General features: G+C 43.9%; 1 protein-coding gene across 1 annotated transcript; it reads right to left on the bottom strand.

Moving 5' to 3' along the window:
- Positions 1–24: 24 nt before the first annotated feature.
- LOC143836262 (ubiquitin carboxyl-terminal hydrolase CYLD-like) lies at positions 25–18,972 on the bottom strand. Its single transcript, XM_077335335.1, has 12 exons — positions 18,954–18,972; positions 13,190–13,596; positions 12,451–12,583; positions 11,061–11,190; positions 10,591–10,698; positions 9,549–9,628; positions 8,605–8,671; positions 6,760–6,889; positions 6,022–6,130; positions 3,429–3,544; positions 2,500–2,689; positions 25–1,748 (listed from the first exon to the last, which is right to left on the bottom strand). The coding sequence occupies exons 2-12, from the start codon at positions 13,580–13,582 to the stop codon at positions 1,549–1,551; spliced, it is 1,656 nt and encodes a 551-aa protein (XP_077191450.1). The 5' UTR covers positions 13,583–13,596; positions 18,954–18,972; the 3' UTR covers positions 25–1,548.

The following is an 18,972-nucleotide window of genomic DNA, read 5'->3' as shown; positions in this document are numbered from 1 at the left end:
AAATGGATCTATGGATGTCCGAAAGGATGAAAGCACTTGGATTTAACTAAATCCGGCCACAGATAGGCTTGTGTTGGTATTATGATGTCACTTATCCAAGACCAGACAATGTGTAATCCTGCTGTGCTTGTCACGGGGCCCTGTGGAAGGATGAAGGCAGGCTAAGATAGCTTAAACAAACGTGCAGGCAGAAAATCTTGGGAAGTATTGCTTTCTCTGGCAAGCACAGACTCACAGCAGTAATTTATTTTGCTAAAAAGTTGACTCTGGAATGAGTCAAATAGGGTTCTGAAGGACATTTTTCCCTCAGGGGAGTTATAACCTGACTCCATGTGTTGAGGGCTGCATAGCTGGAGAATGGGGTAGATAAATTAATGAGCAAATGGCAACCCTAAATGTTGGTTTTAAACATTGGTATTGCATCCTACAACCAGAAAACTGGTTCTCAGAATGACTTACTTGCATTTTCAAAATAATTAAAATCACAGCTGTAAAATAATGTAAAATGTCAGAAGCATCCAACAAACAGCAAATCCAAAAGCAGAATGTTTCAGAATCGCAGCACAGAACAGAAGGAAAAACCATCCAATGTCACCAGGAGAATAAGTAGGTCTTTACTTAGTGCTGGAAGGAACATGAGAGCATCCATTCAGCGTTCAACCTTCATAAGCATGAATCCCACCATGAAAAAATCCTCCAATTGGCTGTTTTTATCATTGTAATTTATTTGTGGCTGAGCCATACTTAACTTTTAGCACAAGACAGGAGCTTAGTGGAAAATGCCTGTGTGCTTTGCCTCCTTGGATCTTACAGCTTTACTATGAACCTCACTTTCTGCAATACAGCCTTTTATGATGGTACGACTATGCTTGCCATGCATTAATTACTTTGGCTAAATCAGGATGGTGCTGTGTCTGTTACCCTTTATTTACAGTGTGAACCTTCAGGCATGCTCTTGTTGTAGCTAGCTCCTACACTGTCCCAGGAACATGTAAGATTCCATAGAGCATCAGCAGTTCTATGTGAAACAAGATACTGAGATAGGTGGGACCAGTGTTCTGATCCAGCAAGCTCTCGTGTTCTTATTCCTTTAAGACATGGTGCTTTGTCGGGAAGCTCCCATGTATCAGCTATGTGAACTGGACGTCCAGCATGATTCTGTGTTGGGAACAGTACTAAGTACGTGGAATTAGAGCTATCATTTTTTTCTGGTAGAAGTTTATTTTGTGTGTGTGTATTTTTAACCATTTCCTTCTTTCCCATAACTATACTGTTACTATATCCAGTGCTGTTAACAAGTTCTGAATGATAGTGAACTGAATTCTACTTGGTCTTCTTAAGAATATATTCCATGATTTTATGCCTGTCCATAATGGACTTCTTTCAACATAATAACTAGTAATGCAAGCAAGAAACTGAGCAGGCAATTGTTTTGAATTATATATCTATACATCTTCTGCTCATTTCAAAATCATGCTTTCTGCCCTCTGTGGGTTACGGAATCATTGTCCTTGAACTTCCCCAAGAGTTGGAAACTAAAGAGAGATCTTAGTTTCTAAACTCCTGTGCGTAAGAGCTGAATTTTGGCCGGTGGTACATGAATGTGTAAGAATCACAGAAGAATTTTCTGGAAAATTGATCCATTTGCTTGATAGTCACAGCCGAAATCTCTTCTGGTGCCATTGCCAAGTAGTGGCCAAGCTGAGGACAGGCCTTTACCACAGGGATGTGTGATCCTTTATCATTCTCTAAAGAAAAAGGGAATAATGAAAAGGTTACCACTAAGCTGAGGAACAGCCATCTAAGGGGCTGAACAAGGCTAAACAGTGAAAGTAAGTGTTAATTTAAACTATTAAAAGTAGAAAACACCCAGTTAAATTAATGCACACATTTAAAGAGAAAATAAACCCCACGTACACTGACATTTGGAAATCTGCCACCAGTACTTTTCAGATTTTTGTAGAAGTCTAGACCAGGGGTCCCCTTGTAGCATTCAGGGGTGCCAGGGCATTCGGACACCTTTCCTGGCACCACCAAGTGGACCTGCCCAATCACGCAGTGTTCTGATTTGCTAGTGGCAATCTATGTAGCGGTGCAGACAAAAATATCTTTGTTGCAGCAGCAGTATCTGCCTCCCTTCTCTCCTCCATTTGGGCTTCCTCTGTGTATGTGTTTTTGCCCCCTGTGGCAGCCATTTGCTGTGTTGTGTCAGAATTCCAAAAGTGCCCACAGACTCAAAAATATTAGGGACTCTTGCTGTAGAGCAGGGGTCTCCCACAGGCTGTGAACTACCAGTAGTTCACTGGATGCTGCCAGAGTAACTTGTGTGTCCCACAGTTCAATGGTTCTCAGCCCTTCAAATCTTGCATCCCGCCAGTCACCTGCCAAAGAACCTTGGTCCTGCTGTGATAGAAACAAACAAAAAAAAAATCCCACTTTTGCCTGAAAGACATTCATGTTTTTACAGGCAGTAAGTTAAGCCCCAATATGCTGTCTTACGCAGTTGGCCAGCCATGCTATCAAAGAAAAGCCAGGACCATCTGGAAGCTCCGCATCTGACAAAAGCCACATAATGATTGCTCTCTATGCACAGAACTGCAAACAGCTCCAGTGTCTGTGACTTAGTAGACCAACTGTTGAGTTTCTGTTCTGTGCAGGAATGCTTCTGTCTGGGCTCATGAGAAAATGCCTGAAAGAAACAAGCAGACAAAGGTCAATGGGGAAGATGGGAGCTTCAGCAACTGTGGAAGATTTATTTCTCCCTAATGGGGGACCCAACAGTAGCTTACAACATTAACATAAGGATAAAATAGCAGGTATGAGAACAGCCACCTTATGACCTAGGTTACGCTGAGAGAGTAACCAGCCAAAGGTCACCCATCAAAATTCCATGACAAAATGGGGATTCAGGCTTCTGTTTGAGCCCTTATCTACTCCATCATGTTATAGTAGATTTTCCACCCTTTCCTGGCAAGATTCCTATACCTGTAACAACTGTATTACATTGTTGTGTGAAAATATTAGCTACCTAACCATTCTTTGAGGGTGGAAAGTGCTGTCAAGTCACAGCTGACTTATGGCAGCCCCAAGGGGGGTTTAAAGACAAGACATTCAGAGGTGGTTTGCCATGGCCTGTCTCCTTGGTGGTCATCAATCCAAATTCTGACCAAGGCTCACTACTGAGTTCCCAAAATCTCTTGAGATGAGATGGGGCTAGTCTGGATCTTCCAGATCAGGGCATCAGCTCTAATTGCCAGAAAACAAATAGTAGCAGTTCAACAACTAACACCAGGAGGCTTAGGAAGGTCAAACTGAAATGAACCATCTGGCTGGCTCCATATCTGGAAGGGACCTTTTATCCTGTTTTTCCGAGCCCATCCCTTTCCCGTTAGCATTTCTACTTTTGGGTAAGAGTGCAGCGTTCCTACCTTCTTAGCAATGCCCCTCAACAGTTTCCTGTGGCTTGGGATCAGGAGGGAATCCAAGTGGCACCGTGAGCATCCATATGTTACTTGCCCACCACATACATTGCACAGCTGAGGAGCTACAAATAATACAACAAGGACCCAGGTTTGTTACAGTCTCCATGGACAAGTGTTTCACTGCAGTACCAGTATTTCAGCCCAACTCTATGAATGTCTCTGAAAAGCTGCCTTCCTCATACTAATTCCAACCTGCGATAGTAGAAATGCAGATTCAAGTGGGTAGATTGTAGAGGAGAGATGCCAACTCCCAGGTGGGACCTGAGGATCAAACGAGAAGAAAGCTGGTGTAAAACAGTCACCTAAACTTTACTGTATGTCCAATAAAAGGGAATCGAAGAGTCAAAACAAGCCCCGGTATGGTCACTTTCAAAAGTGAGCAAAACTGGAGCTCGTTTTGACTTTTCTTTGATTCTCTTTTGGTGGGCATGCAATAAAGTTCATGTGACTGTTCTGTGCCAGCTTTCTTCTCGGTTGATCAATCTATGGCTGACGGCCTTTTGCAATGCATCGCTGGGACCTGAGGATCCCTGGAATTACTGCTCATCTCCAGGCTACAGAGATCTATTCCCCTAGAGAAAATGGATGAAATGCAAAGTTAAAAGTAATACTGAGATGTAATAGAATAAATGAAGACGATTCCTTCTGGTATATGTAGTATACGAGTGCGAAGGGGTAATTTTCTGGCACATCCATGTAGCCAAAGATAAGAACAATTCAGTCTTGTGTGTGTACAGGTAGATTGCTCTACAATGTATTGCTTCATAGTCTAATCATTAGCAGCAGAGATAGCTTGCCCACTAGGTGAGAGATATAGCTTGCCCACTAGGTGAGAGATATAGAGGTTGTTACACTAACAGTGACCATAATACTATTAAGTTCAGCATACATGTTACCCCTAAAGTCCAAAATTGTAACATTTTATTTCAAAAGAGGAAACTTAAAAAAAAAAGGGGGGGGAGAAGTAAAAAGGAAGCTGAAAGGGAAAAGCAAGAGATGCTTGGGAACTATTTAAAATCACACTATTTGAAGTTCAAATAGAATGCATTATTCAGATTAAGAAAGGCACTGTCAAGTCTAAAAGGAAGCCTGCATGGTTTACAACACAGGTCAAGGAAGCTGTAGAAAGTAGAGGTGACTTTTACATAGTGAAAGGTATGCCTCAGTGACTTGAACAGGAGAGGCCACAGGCTCCTACAAAATAAATGTAAGAATAATAAGGCATGCAAAAAAAGTTTTTGAGGAGTGGGTTACTAAAAGCATCAAAACAAAATTTTAAAAAATATCTGAAGCAGAGATCTAGCCAGAGAAGCATTTGGGCCTTTGGATGACAAAGGAATCAAGGGATTGTTGAAGACAGGAAGATGGTAGAGAAGCTCAATTCCTTTTTTGCTTCTGTGTTCATTGTGGAAAGGCCACAGCCCCTATTTTTTGGGAGTCTGAAACACTGAGTTAAACTGTGGTGACCAGAGACAAAATTCTAGACCTCCTGGGGAAATTAAAAACCAATAAATCTCAAGGTCCTGATAGCATACACCTGATTGTTCTTAAGGAACTCAGATATGAGATCGTTGATTGACTAACCTATATATGAAACCTACCACTAAATTCAGCCACTGTACCAGAAGATTGGAGAGTAGCAAATGTTATGCCCGTTTTTTAAAAGAGATCTAGAGGGGAACCAGGAAATTACAGGCCAGTCAACCAGCATCTGTCCCAAGAAAATTAGTAGAAACTAATAAAATAGAAGAAGAAGAAGAGTTGGTTCTTATATGCCGCTTTTCCCTACCCGAAGGAGGCTCAAAGCGGCTTACAGTCGCCTTCCCATTCCTCTAACAAATAGAATTGTTAGGCATATAGAGGGATCAAGCCTGCTCAGGGATAATCAGCATGGCTTCTGCAAAGGGAAGTCCTGCCTTACTAAGCTTTTGGAGTATTTTGAGTTTGTGAACAAGCATGTGAACAATGGTGACCCAATAGACATTATATAACCGGACTTTCAAAAGGCTTTTGACAAAGTAAGAGCTCTTCCTGAGATTTTTGGCCAGATACCACTGCCATTTACAAAGGTGAATTCTTGCTTGTTGCCTCTTTCAAAGTTTCATCTCCTAGAATTGCTAACTCACCTATCATAAATTCAGGAGACAGGTCAATCAGTCTTTGTTTTACATTTGTTTAGACCAAAATTCAGATACACTAATAAATGATGGCAACTTATAATAAGGAAAAGTACAGGACAGGAGGTTAGAAATCTGCCATCAATAAAATATATTAAAACGTTTAATGTTTTAAAGTCAATAAATAAAATGAGCGCTAAATACCATTAACTATACTACAATATTCATGATGGGGCTGCGTGCTTCTGACAGGTAGACACTGTTATTGGCTGGCCTAAGTCCCCCAAAGCCCTCAGGTGGGCTCTGGTTAGCAGATAGTTGAGATGTGTCCAATCTTCCTGAGTCAGTAGGTCTTCAGTTTGGCAAAAGCATTTCTAAGACAACCTGCACAAAATCTTTGCTATGCTTACAAGCTGGCTTACCTTGTTCCACCAAGCTTGTGAGGTCAAGCTCTAGAGAAGGATATACTGATGGGAATGTTTTAAACTCCTTTCCAAACCTTGGCATTTGTAAGATGAGGCATGAAGGAATCTGAAAGAGAAGAGCCTTTTTGAAGACTGACAGCTAACAGATGTTGTAGAAGTCAGCTCAAGAAAGACTGGACAACAGGCAAGCGATGCTGCATGGCTTTTTATCACTGAAAGGCAGCTCTCTAGCCTAGAAGATTCTATGGCATTTTCCTGGATTTAGAAATGCAGTACATTCTGGGACTTGGATCCAGATTTGAGATCAGTCATTAGATCCCTGCATGGGCAGGCCACAAATGAAAATATCTTACCCATCTGTATAGTCTCCTGTCTGTATAGACAGGAAATTGGCAATTTACAGCAACATTGTCAGACTAAACAACATAAATGGTGTTAAGCACGTTGCATGTTAAAAGTGCTATAAAATTATGTATAGCAAAAACAATGACAAATCACTATTGCTGAAAACAGGAATCTTCCCTGAGTGTCACAGCCCAACAGTCTGCTCTCGTTCCCCCCCAACATTGTACAAACGCATTATGAGGAACCTGAGGTCCGTCTGTCCCAGTACAGTGTTTCCTTCCTGAGCTGTCCTTCAAGCTCCAAGGAGAGCCCACGGGGCTATCCATGCCCACAGGCACCACTTCCACTAGGAAGGAGTATTGCCTACAAAAGGGGGTGTCACACCATTACCTCAGCAAACGTCATGTCATAGGACAGCAGAGATTCTTCGAGTAATTGCTGCACAGTGGGCATGTGGACCATACTGCCTCTCTCCACAAGGACTTGGTAACAATTATACTCAAGTACTTCGTTGTCTGCCCTAGGATTTCACAGTAAAGGAATGCAGAGTTGTTTAGAAGCATAGATGTCCTTTCCCCCAGACAAGTGCATCAACTAACATCAAAGTCGGTTTGAAAGGGAGATGTAAAGGAAGGTCCCCTGAGTCCACTTCAGCTTCTTATGCCAAAAGCTGTGACACAGCAATGTATTTATTGCATTTGAAAAGAAAGGGGGCAAGGAGTCTATTCTATGAGAAGCTAGATTTGAGTCCAGCAGCATCTTAGAGACCAACCATATCGGGGGGATTTCTAGAGACAAAGCTCCCTTTGTCAGATACATTCTGACAAAGAGAGCCACTTTGGTGTAGTGGTTAGGAGTGTGGACTTCTAATCTGTCATGCCAGGTTCAATTCTGCGCTCCCCCACATGCAACCAGCTGGGTGACCTTGAGCTTGCCACGGCACGGATAAAACTGTTCTGACCGAGCAGTGATATCAGTGCTCTCTCAGCCTCACCCACCCCACAGGGTGTCTGTTGTGGGGAGAGGGATGGGAAGGCGACTGTAAGCCGCTTTGAGCATCCTTCGGGTAGAGAAAATTGACATATAAGAACCAACTCTTCTTCTTATTTTCTAAATGGCTGTCAGTAAACCTGTGAGCTTCTTGCTCCACTTACTATGTACTTGTTGGGCCAGGCAGTCCCCACCCAGTCACTGAACTGACCCTAGGCCAATTCACACTTTAAGCAGATTGTTGACACTTGTGGTCCAGGAATTCCTTGCTCAGCTCCCACTGGGTCATGACTGCAGCATGTGGGGAGAAGGGCTTAAGCCTCTTTCTGCCTCAATGCCATTTTCCCTCTCTGAAATGGCCCCGGAAAATGTTATTTGCCCCTTCGGGGAAACTAACGTAACTGGCCATATATGTAAGTTTCTACAACAGACCAAAGAGCAGCTCCTGGAGATGTTCAGGCCTGGGAAAACAGTCTCCCTGAGTGTCACGGTCCTGATCCAAATCAAGTCCCTGTACACTTGGGAATTAAGTTCCGAGCATGGATCTACCCAAGCATGTCTGACTGAAAGGCCACGTGGTAGCCCCAAGGCAGTGTGTGAATCGGTCCATCATACGGAACTGTTCCTTTGCTTCTTTTTATTCATGGCCAAAGTTAGGGCTGCTTTTGGAAGAAGATTAGTTGATTCTTATATGCCGCTTTCCTCTACCAGAAGGAGTCTCAAAACAGCTTACAGTCACCTTCCCTTTCCTCTCCCCACAACAGACACCCTGTGAGGTGGGTGAGGCTGAGAGAGCCCTGATATCACTGCTCGGTCAGAAAAGCTTTATCAGTGCCATGGAGAGCCCAAGGTCACCCAGCTGGCTGCATGTGGGGGAGTGCAGAATCAAATCCGGCATGCCAGATTAGAAGTCCGCACTCCTAACCACTACACCAAATATTGGTCACAGCATTTTTGTCTGCTTTCAAGTCACAACCAAGGGTTAAAGCTGTCCCCCCCCCCCCCCCCCGCACCTCAGCCTTTTAAAAAGAAGACCAACTTTAAGGTGAATCATGGGCAGCTTTGTGTGCTCGGCTCCCCTCCCCCCTGACTTATCCAAAACTGCTGGGTTCTGCCTGGATACCAAATTGTTTTTATTTAATTGCAAGAGTCTTCATCCTCAGCCATGAAGTCAGACACTACACATGTGACCAAGAGAGGCACTCAAATGGATGAGATAAAACAATCAACATATCAAATGCTTACTTGATTCTGAGCAAGGGCTCTGTAGCCAGGACCTCTCCTAGAAGGACATTCAGGAATTCCTCTGGATCTGTAAACCAGATCAGCTATTAGGGGAGCAAAAAGCCTGAATCTGGTGACTAAGTCGAATGATCTGTGACTGGGAACCGGACACCACCAAATGAGGTACAGACCTCATTTTGGCCACAAGCTCACTAGTGGTGGCCACAGAGAAGCCATTCACGTTCTGCTCCACTGGCAACACTTTCAGGAAAGTATACTTCTTTCAATATATGAACAGAACTTTGACCAAGGAAATCACAAGGCATTCATGAAAGCAAGATGCTGAAATATGTAGAGGTGCCAACCTCCGGATGACAGCTGACGATCTCCCACTATAGCACTTAATTTCCAGATTACCAAGATCGGTTCCCCTGGAGAAAATCGCTACTTTGGAGGGTGGACTCGACGGCATTATCACCTGCTGTGGTCCTTCCTCTACCATACCCTCTCCTCTGTAGGTTCCACCCCCAAAACCTACAGGATTTTGCCAATCCAGAGCTGACAACCCTAGAAATATGTCCCCCAGGCCACTTTTCTGTTACGGGGACTGCAGTGAGCTTGGATTCTGGTCACTGTGGGTTATTCTGTTTTATGGGCCTGCCACCCTGGGGGAAGTCAGAGCCCATAACAAAAGGGATGGCAATGTTGCTTAGTGATATCGCTTCCGTATGGTCAGGAAATGGCCTTGTCCAAACTTGGGAAATGTGAGGACCTCCTCACCTCCCCACCCCCACACAGAAGAAATGCTTCTGCCTGTGTTCCACTAATACGTCTGCAATTAAAACAAATGGTACAAAAATGCGAAAGGACTCCTCAACCTGCCCTCCAAAAGGAAACCACCCAGGTAAGCACTACTTTTGGAATCTCTCACTGCCCAAGGAAGTGGCCATGCTCTTGTCACTCACCTTTCTCTTCTGTAATGAAACTGTCAGATCGTAGCAATTTCCTTAAGTGCATGATGTTCTCAGCTCCCACATAGCCGTACCTGGCAAGGACTGACATAGTTACGACATTACAAGTGCTTAGTAATGCATGCTAATTGATAGACCAGGCAGATCACCCAGGAGTGGAGGATTACAGTGCCCCGGAGAGCAGAGATCAGGGAACTGGTGTGCAGGTGAGAAGGAGTCAATTTGGCATTTTGCCAGAGAAAGAGAAAAGGACAATACTACTGGGCAAGAGGGAGGCATTTTGGCTTACTATTATGGTAGACCCATATATTGTGCCCAGTGCTGTTCCTACAGGGTCCCCAAGCAGCATGGGAGGGGGGGGGGTGCACTGAACTGCATCAGATAAAAGAGAGAAGAAATTTCTGCTAGTCTTGCTGACTTCCTCTCGTACTTCCTCAGATCCAAGCCAGTGTGTTCAAGCCATGGCATTTCAAGAGGTGGGCCATATTTTCTGAGGCTGACACAAGACCTTTCTCCTTTCGTGCCCCAGTTCCAGGATATTCAGCACCCATCACCTCTTCTGTTCACTGACCTGGAAGAGTAGTTGGCCTGAGTCTAAACAAACATCTACTGCTTTTAAGAGTTGGGTCTGGGTTCCTTGGACTCAACTCCTATTTCTCAGAGCCACATAGCAGCTGCAGGGAACAACTTCCTTTTAAAAAAGGAGAGCCCAAATGAGCTTGGAATAGCACCATCGTGGGAGCAAGTGCTCCTGCCCCATACAAAAGCCACTCTGGGGGAGCTCTTTCTTTCACCTTGCTGCTCCTCGGGCACTGATACTCCATGCAGAGAGTCAAAACTGGGGAAATGACTTCCGTAAAATGGCATTGTGCAGTTTTTACCTTATTTTTCACCCAACTCCTCTACAGATGGTCAATAGCTATGCCTAATCTATACAGTAAATAATACACAGTAGTCTAACAGTGAAAACTCGACAGCTCGAAGCATCCAGTTCATCAGTGCAGTACAGACACATGAGGAATGCAGTGACACTCACTGTCTCAACGGTGCCACAATCTGCTCTCTCAGTATTTGCTGTGCTGTTGTATCGTGCACCTCAGCACAATCGAGAATGCTATCCAAGGCAGAGGAGAAACCAAATAAACTGCAAAGAAACACAGACACCGAATATGTACACTGAACTATAAAAGAGATTTATCACAATGAATCCTGCTATTATCCAGCCCAATCCATGTGCTGACTACACTGTGCTGGCTCAGAGGCAGCAGCAACCCCAGAACACAACACACAACTGTAACTCTACCCAGTTAGCCACTTTGCAGGGAATGAAGCAAATGAGTACTCTAAAGTGGTCAAATGCTTTGGAAGAGGCAGCAGACATAGCAAAGGGAAAGGAAGACACTGGCTTTGAAAAGAGCAGGACTGGGCCCAAATCAAAGACAATATGGAGAGGAAATGCACAACCCACAGCGTTGGGCTCCCATTGAGAGTCAGCACACAGCAAACCTGAAAAGGGTTGTGTCCAGATAGCAGGAATTGCAGTGTCCCTGGATTCCCTTCATGGCACCTTCCATCTTCAGCAAAATTTCATGTTCCCTGTTATTGTCTGCCCAATTCTCGATTAGGTATCTGTCCTCTAGAAAGATGGTATGTACACGGTTAGGATACAACCCCATTAGAAAGAAGGAGCGACTCAACTTTATTAGAATAATTTGTCGCCACAAGTGAGCATGCCAGCGGACTGGAGTACAGCCAAACAAGCATACCCGGTTTTTGAAAATGATTGTCAAATGAAGATTTCAGAAGCAGGAGCTCTGAAATACATTCAGGTAGGTTTTTGGAGCTGTAGCCCAGCTTAACCAGAGCTTGTAAGAGCTTGGGAGCAGAGCAGAGTTGGCCACAGTCTGTATTTGAATGGGAGACCACCAAGGAAGATGGGTGCTGTGCAGAAGTAGGCAGTGGCGAACCATCTCTGCTTGTCTCTTGCAGTCACCATGAGTTGGTTGCAATTTTGCAGCAGATTCTTCATCTTTAGCCTCCTCATGAAATGTACTCTTATCTATTTCTATTGATTTGACAAGCTGCATTTTTGCTTTTAGCATCTTTCCCCGGGATGTTTTAGATCTAAAGGGTATGAGAAAAATGCCAGGATGTGCCCAGGAGGAATCCGATTACCTCCACGTGACATAGTCTGAAAGAGGCCAGACTGTGGTAGAGACAAGAGGCTACTCCCAATCCAGCACAGATCTAATGTGGTCCTTGAACGTTCTCCTTTTCACAAGGTGCCATCCCAAGAAGGAACGCGACATGAAGGGAGACCTACTTGAAAGTCTGTTAAATGAGGGGAGAAAGTATGTTCTTGTGAGCTCAGGCTGGATCCTAAGGAGAATTTCCCGTAATGGAAGGGAAGCACTTTCCCTCCAGTCCCTCCTCCTGCTACAGACCTCTGGCTCCTCCTTCATGCTGTCCCTAGTGGGACCCTTTCCCTCCAGAAGCAGCATTTGGGGGACAGGGGAGGGGAGGTGAAAAATGCCACTCTGCTGACAGAGTGCCACTCTGCTGACTCTCCCTTCAGCCCATGGGCATTTATTGCAGGAGCCAAACCATTTTTATCATATCAAGGCTATGGTTGGGTTTGAATGCATACTACCTAATCTTACTAATAACAGTTATTGCTGCATCCCTGAGAACTCCAAGGCAGAGAACCAGGGCACAAGTTTTTCTTTGTAGGATGATTATGACAAAAAGGGGAGATTCTGGAATAAAAGGCAATGCTTTTGAGTCAGGATGATCTTATAGAAGGCCTGTAGATTCCTGTGGCAGGGAACAAGGTACAAACAAAGCAGAAACGAAATGTTAGCTAGTCAAGTAGTCAAGCCCTTTTTGTGGCTCTTACCATTCTTATGAGATCTTTGTTCAATTTCTTTGCAGCAGGGAGAAATGGCAATGCGGGAGCTGACCATGATGATCTTACTGGCATCAACCTTCAGCCTAGAGAACCGGTTACTGAGAGCAATAATCCTGGGATCCTGATGCAGTGAGAGAGGTGGAGGAAAGGATCAATGGCAAAAATGGAGCATTTGTGTCAAGCCAAAATCTGCCCTTTGCTGTGGACTTTTTGCAACTAGAGCTACATCTTGTTTTATGAGCAATGCTGTTTGCAGAATCTAGTCAATATAGGGATGCCAGTCCTCAGGTAGGACAAGGGGATTCCCTGGATTTACAGGTCATCTCCAGACTACAGTGATCAGTTTCCCTGGAGAAAATGGCTACTTTGGAGGGTGGACTCCGTAGTATTATATTAATGATCATGATGTCTCCTTGCCAGGTATTATACTCCATTGAGTTCCCTCTCCACCCCCATATCCTGCCAGCTCCTGGCTCTACCCCCAACGTCTCCAGGTATTTCCCAACCCAGAGCTGGCAACCCTAAGTAAATATTTTAGAATATATGTGTGTTATAAAAGATGAGGGACACACAGGTGCATAGACAGGGAGTAGTGGAAGAACCAGAGATTAAGGCCAGCGGAGCGAGGAATGGGGAGAGTCAGGTCAATCTACCAGAAGCCTCTAGTCACCAGAAGGCCTGGAATGCCACCAAGGACACCCTGAGCCAAGTATTACCGTGCCCTCACCAGCAGCTCCACCTCAATGAGAATCATCTTCAGCTCTCCGTTGCCAGGATTCCTGAGCCGTTCCCAGAAGCCTCTCACAACGCCAACTGTCCTCACCCTGCCACATCTCAGCTGAACCACATCGTGGATTTTCAGTAAGCAAATGGAGGTGAAGTGCTGCTCATTGCAAAACAGGCTGTACCGCTGCTCTGGGCTGTCAATGGAGAGCAAGAGGGCAGCCTGATGGTGGCTTAATGGCTTTACGTGGCTGTTCGGCAGGGCTATGAGAGGCCTAGATTTCCGGTCCACAATGCGGCCCATGCTGTGCTTTCCCTTGACAAAGCACCCAATAGACCCCAAAGGGATCTTCTTTCTGCCTGCATGGATCCCTTGGCTCACAATGAAGGCCTCCATGGCTGGCAATAGACCTGCAAAAATAGGAAAACGTTATGGAAGGAGGACATTTCAACAGCATGCATGATTGAGTCTAAATCTGCATACAATTGATAGGGCTAGTATGGTAATGTTGGAACAATTTAGGCTTGGATACTTTTAACCAATAGGTTGGATTTTATTAGTCAGTTCACTCAAAGCAGAGCCTTTTTTGGGTGTAAAGCAACTTTGGGGGGCTTTTTGCACGCCTTCAAAATCGCACAATGGTTGCCAATTGGAAACGCTATTGATTTGCCATAACGCACGACGTCGTAGACAATCTGCCACACACCTGAAACCAATCTGCAAAAAGCGCTTCCTTGTAGCGCTTTCAGGGGAATCCCAAAAAGTGGATTCACCCTCCGGAAAGCGCTACACTCTTGCAACCAATCTGCAACACTAGCGAAAAAGACCTGTGCATTAACATTGTTGCGGTTTCTTCAAAGTCCCTCCTCCTGAGCCTGTCCTCCAAACTTCCGGCGAAGCGATCGCCATTTTTTTTTCTCCGAGCGAGCGGGGATAAACGCACCAGCGAGCCTCTTTCTGTTTAGAGGCTTCCCTGGCTTCAGTCCTTCACCTTTAGTCACTAAGCACAAACCACAGAAAAGCCCGTTTGCTGATGTATTTTCCCATTAATTTTTACACATTCATTCAGCCGAAAATCGGGCCCGTGAGAGGGGGGGGGATTTTATTTTTTTTCACTCGAGGCAGCGTGGCAACGATCATACGATCAAACGACAGCTCAAACACATTAGGCAGCTGGATGGGTCTCTCCGTTGCAACAAATCTACACAGATTCGTTACAATGGGTCTGTTTTTTTTTTAAAAAAAACCTTTCTTAAAGGGAAAGGGGCTGTTTGGGAGCATGCTAACGGCTGCCCATTGGCTGCTTGACAGCCAGGGGCGGGACGAGCTTGGCAATAGCGCTTCCTTTCTAGCGATTTCTGCCGAGACCGGAAGCTGTGGGAAACGCTACAAAACGCAACTGGATTCCACTACAAAGGCAGGTATGCATAATGACGAATTCCACTATTTTAAATGGCGATTTTTCATTCAGTGACCAATTTGCAACAAAGATCCCGGTGCGTAAAGCCCCTGGCTCTTCCACCACAGAGCGAGGCTTCTTCCGCTGGAAGAAGGCCACACCAGATTCATACTATCTGACCCATTCTGTACAGGCCAAGCTGATTCTCTAAGGGCCAGACAAGCAAGAGATCTGGAAAGTCAGGAAGACCCATTAGGGTTGCCAACTCCGGGCTGAGAAATTCCTGGAGATTTGGGGGTGGAGTCTAGGGAAGGTGTAATGCCATTGAGTTCCCCTTCCCTTGATTGCCAAGGCATCCAAACAAGACTGCTCTTGTACAGATTTGCTGCAGCTGCCTTGCACTGCCATTATGATTATTATATATATGACTTTGTGCACAATTAACGTTTGTTTATGTAGATGTTTAGCCCTTGCCTGAACAAAAATCTGTCATTATTCAGTGCATGAGTCGAAAAGACCCCCAAGTATGTAACAAAAGATGTTGCTCTCACCAGCTGCCATGAAAAAACAAACAACCGTCTTTTATTAAATATTCCCCTTTGGCAGGAAAGGGATAGGGCAGCAGCAAATACACCAATGATAAGATACAAGAAAATATGGCAATATAAGTTTGGTAGGTTCACCTTACTTGGTAATTGCTATTTCCTTTGCTGGGGTAAAAATTACAAGCAAATACAGACAAAAGGGGCGGTTTGTAATATATGCAACCAAAAAGAAAGAAAAACCTATCCCAAGGCTACTAACAATGTTTGCAAACTTTATACAGAATAAAGAAAATAAGATAAAAGGTCTCTTCTTTCTGTGTGGCTTTATTTTAGGAACCATCCAAAATGGATTTCTAGATATCTCCCGTTTTCAAGGTAAATTTTCCTCAGTGGTTGTTCCTAAACATAAATGCTACCAATTAGCACCTTATAACATTGAAAAGAATATACATATATATAAATAAAGCTATTACCTCTCACTTGTAAATGAATTGGTACTTCAATACCTGGAAAGGATATAATCCTAAAATCATTAAATGTTTTCTCTCTTAATATACTGAAATGCTCCCAAATCTTGTATATATCTTTGTTGTTGTTGTTAGGTGCGAAGTCGTGTCCGATCCATCGCGACCCCATGGACAATGATCCTCCAGGCCTTCCTGTCCTCTACCATTCCCCGGACTTCATTTAAGTTCATACCCACTGCTTCAGTGACTCCATCCAGCCACCTCATTCTCTGTCGTCCCCTTCTTCTTTTGCCCTCAATCGCTCCCAGCATTAGGCTCTTCTCCAGGGAGTCCTTCCTTCTCATGAGGTGGCCAAAGTATTTTAGTTTCATCTTCAGAATCTGGCCTTCTAAGGAGCAGTGAGGGCTGATCTCCTCTAGGACTGACCGGTTTGTTCGCCTTGCAGTCCAAGGGACTCGCAAGAGTCTTCTCCAGCACCAGAGTTCAAAAGCCTCAATTCTTTGACGCTTGGCCTTCCTTAAGGTCCAACTTTCGCAGCCATACATTGCAACTGGGAAGACCATAGCCTTGACTAAATGCACTTTTGTTGGCAGGGTGATGTCTCTGCTTTTTAGGATGCTGTCTAGATTTGCCATAGCTTTCCTCCCCAGGAGCAAGCGTCTTTTAATTTCTTTGCTGCAGTCCCCATCTGCAGTGATCTTGGAGCCCAGGGAAATAAAATCTGTCACTACCTCCATTTCTTCCCCATCTATTTGCCAGGAATTGAGAGGGCTGGATGCCATGATCTTTGTTTTCTTGATGTTGAGTTTCAAGCCAACCTTTGCACTCTCCTCCTTTACCCGCATCAACAGGCTCTTTAGTTCCTCTTCGCTTTCTGCCATTAGAGTGGTATCATCTGCATATCTGAGGTTGTTGATATTTCTCCCTGCAATCTCGATCCCAATTTGTGACTCCTCTAATCCTGCCTTTCTAATGATGTGCTCCGCATACAAGTTAAATAGGCAAGGCGACAGTATACAGCCTTGCCGAACTCCTTTCTCAATTTTGAACTAATCAGTGATTCCATGTTCAGTTCTCACTGTTGCTTCTTGACCTGCACATAAATTTCTCAAGAGACATATAAGATGCTCTGGTCTCTTTAATTGCCACAATTTGTTGTGCTCCACACAATCAAAGGCTTTAGCATAGTCAATGAAGCAGATGTTCTTCTGGAACTCCCTAGCTTTCTCCATGATCCAGTGTATGTTGGCAATTTGATCTCTAGTTCCTCTGTCTCTTCGAAATCCTGACTGTACTTCTGGAAGTTCTCGGTCCACATATTGCTGGAGCCTAGCTTTTAGGATTTTGAGCATAACTTTGCTAGCATGAGAAATGTGTGCAATGGTCCGGTAGTTTGAACATTCTTTGGCATTGCCCTTCTTTGGGATTGGAATGTAAACTTACCTTTTCCAGTCCTGTGGCCATTGTTGAGTTTTCCAAATTTGCTGGCATATTGAGTGTAGCACTTTTACTGCATCGTCTTTTAAGATTTTGAATAGTTCAACTGGAATGCTGTCACCACCACTAGCTTTATTGTTGCTCAGACTTCCTAAGGCCCATTTGACTTCACATTCCAGGATGTCTGGCTCCAGGTCAGTAACTACCCCATTGTGGTTATCAGGGATGTTAAACTTACTCTTGTATAGTTCTCCCGTATAATTTTGCCACCTTTTTAAAATCTCTTCTGCTTCTGTGAGGTCCCTACCATTTTGGTCCCTTATCATACCCATCTTTGCATGAAACGTTCTCTTCATATCTCCAATTTTCTTGAAAATATCTCTGGTCCTCCCCATTCTATTGTTTTCTTCTATTTGTTTGCACTGTATATATCTTACCTCTGTGAAAATAAGTTATTTAAAGTATACCCCGGCCTTTGGCTCTACATTGCAGGGATGCTTGTAATTTTATACATTCATTGTTAACACCTGTCTCCCTGTGCCAACTCCCACTTGCAGTTCATGTTAAAGTTAGTGGAAGATATGTACGACATAATTCCACATAAGGTTACAATTGTTATCCAACAAATATAGTTCACATTTCTATTTATATAAATTACTCCAGTACTATCAGAATATGAACTTTAATTTACAAAAAGAAAAGAAGATGTGTGAGAGAAGGATAGAAACAAAGCCGGTTTTATCAATGCCCCTGTTCCTCCTCATACACATATACTTATCCGGGTCAATTCAATACTACCTTTTGGACTAGACTTAATATAGACATGCTAGGGATGTTGAAGTGATCAAAAAACAACAAAATGGCACACTTTGGTTTCTGTCTTTCACCTATTCTTTAAGCAAAATCACTGTTTTGGCTTCAGCCAACTAGTAGGGGCCAGGATCCTTAGCAGCGTGGCTACAGAGACATACTGACAGGGAGCTGATTCTCACGGACACCATGTAATTATGCATAGATGGCCATTAGAACGGACCTCTTAACTAATATAGACATAAATGTATCCACTTAACCATGGAACAGAGAGACATACAGTTCTAGCACAAAGAGACTAACCTCAAGTAACCTAATGGGCTGATATAATCATTAGCAGATTAAAAATTACACCCACCCACACCATCTTTGCACCACCATCACACCCCCAGCACATTCTCAGCACTGTGCATGACAACACTGGAGAGATCCTGTTGGGAGATTCTGGGGGTGGAGGGAATATCGCCATGTAATTGATCATGTGATTGTATTGTAATTAGAAGGAAAAATGCTTTATTAGAATGAGCTTATGTGCTCTCTGCCATTTTTTATTACTCTTTCCTCAGCTGATGAATCCTCACTTCTTACGCTTTGTAAACTGAAACATTTGGGGGTGTTGGGGCACCAAGTCTATTGAACCTGATTGACCTTAAAACACATGTCAACAGGGACATTTAAAGCTTAACAAGATGAGGAGGGGGGGGATTAATGAAAAATTTCCAATTATAATTCTGTGCTTTTAAAACTTCACAAAGGAGAGAAGGTAGTTACAATCCTTTGACTTTCATAAAAAGCTGCAGTTCAGAAAGCAATCACAGCATATCCCCTCCCCATCCCGAATTTGCCAACTCAATGTCATGAGCAAAGACAGAATGCGGAAATCTCAACTTATTCTCGGATCAGACCCGAGGGAGGGGAAACATTTTTTTCAAATAATGATACAGCTGAGCTAATCTGAAATGCAACTCTTGTACAATGACAATGCCTTGCTTAGCTTATAGTCAAACAGGCCAGATTTCCCAAGCTTCAGATTACTTCTACTTAGAATGCAGCAAAACGTGTCTGTTCTACCACCACCCAATAACTTTACAAAGCAGAACGTTGCATACCTGTTCTGGGAAAGGATCT

This window comes from Paroedura picta, chromosome 4, assembly GCF_049243985.1.
Source record: "Paroedura picta isolate Pp20150507F chromosome 4, Ppicta_v3.0, whole genome shotgun sequence".
Taxonomy (NCBI): domain Eukaryota; kingdom Metazoa; phylum Chordata; class Lepidosauria; order Squamata; family Gekkonidae; genus Paroedura; species Paroedura picta.
The sequence above is the reverse complement of the archived record's forward strand: the minus strand, read 5'-3'. Positions and strand labels throughout refer to the sequence as shown.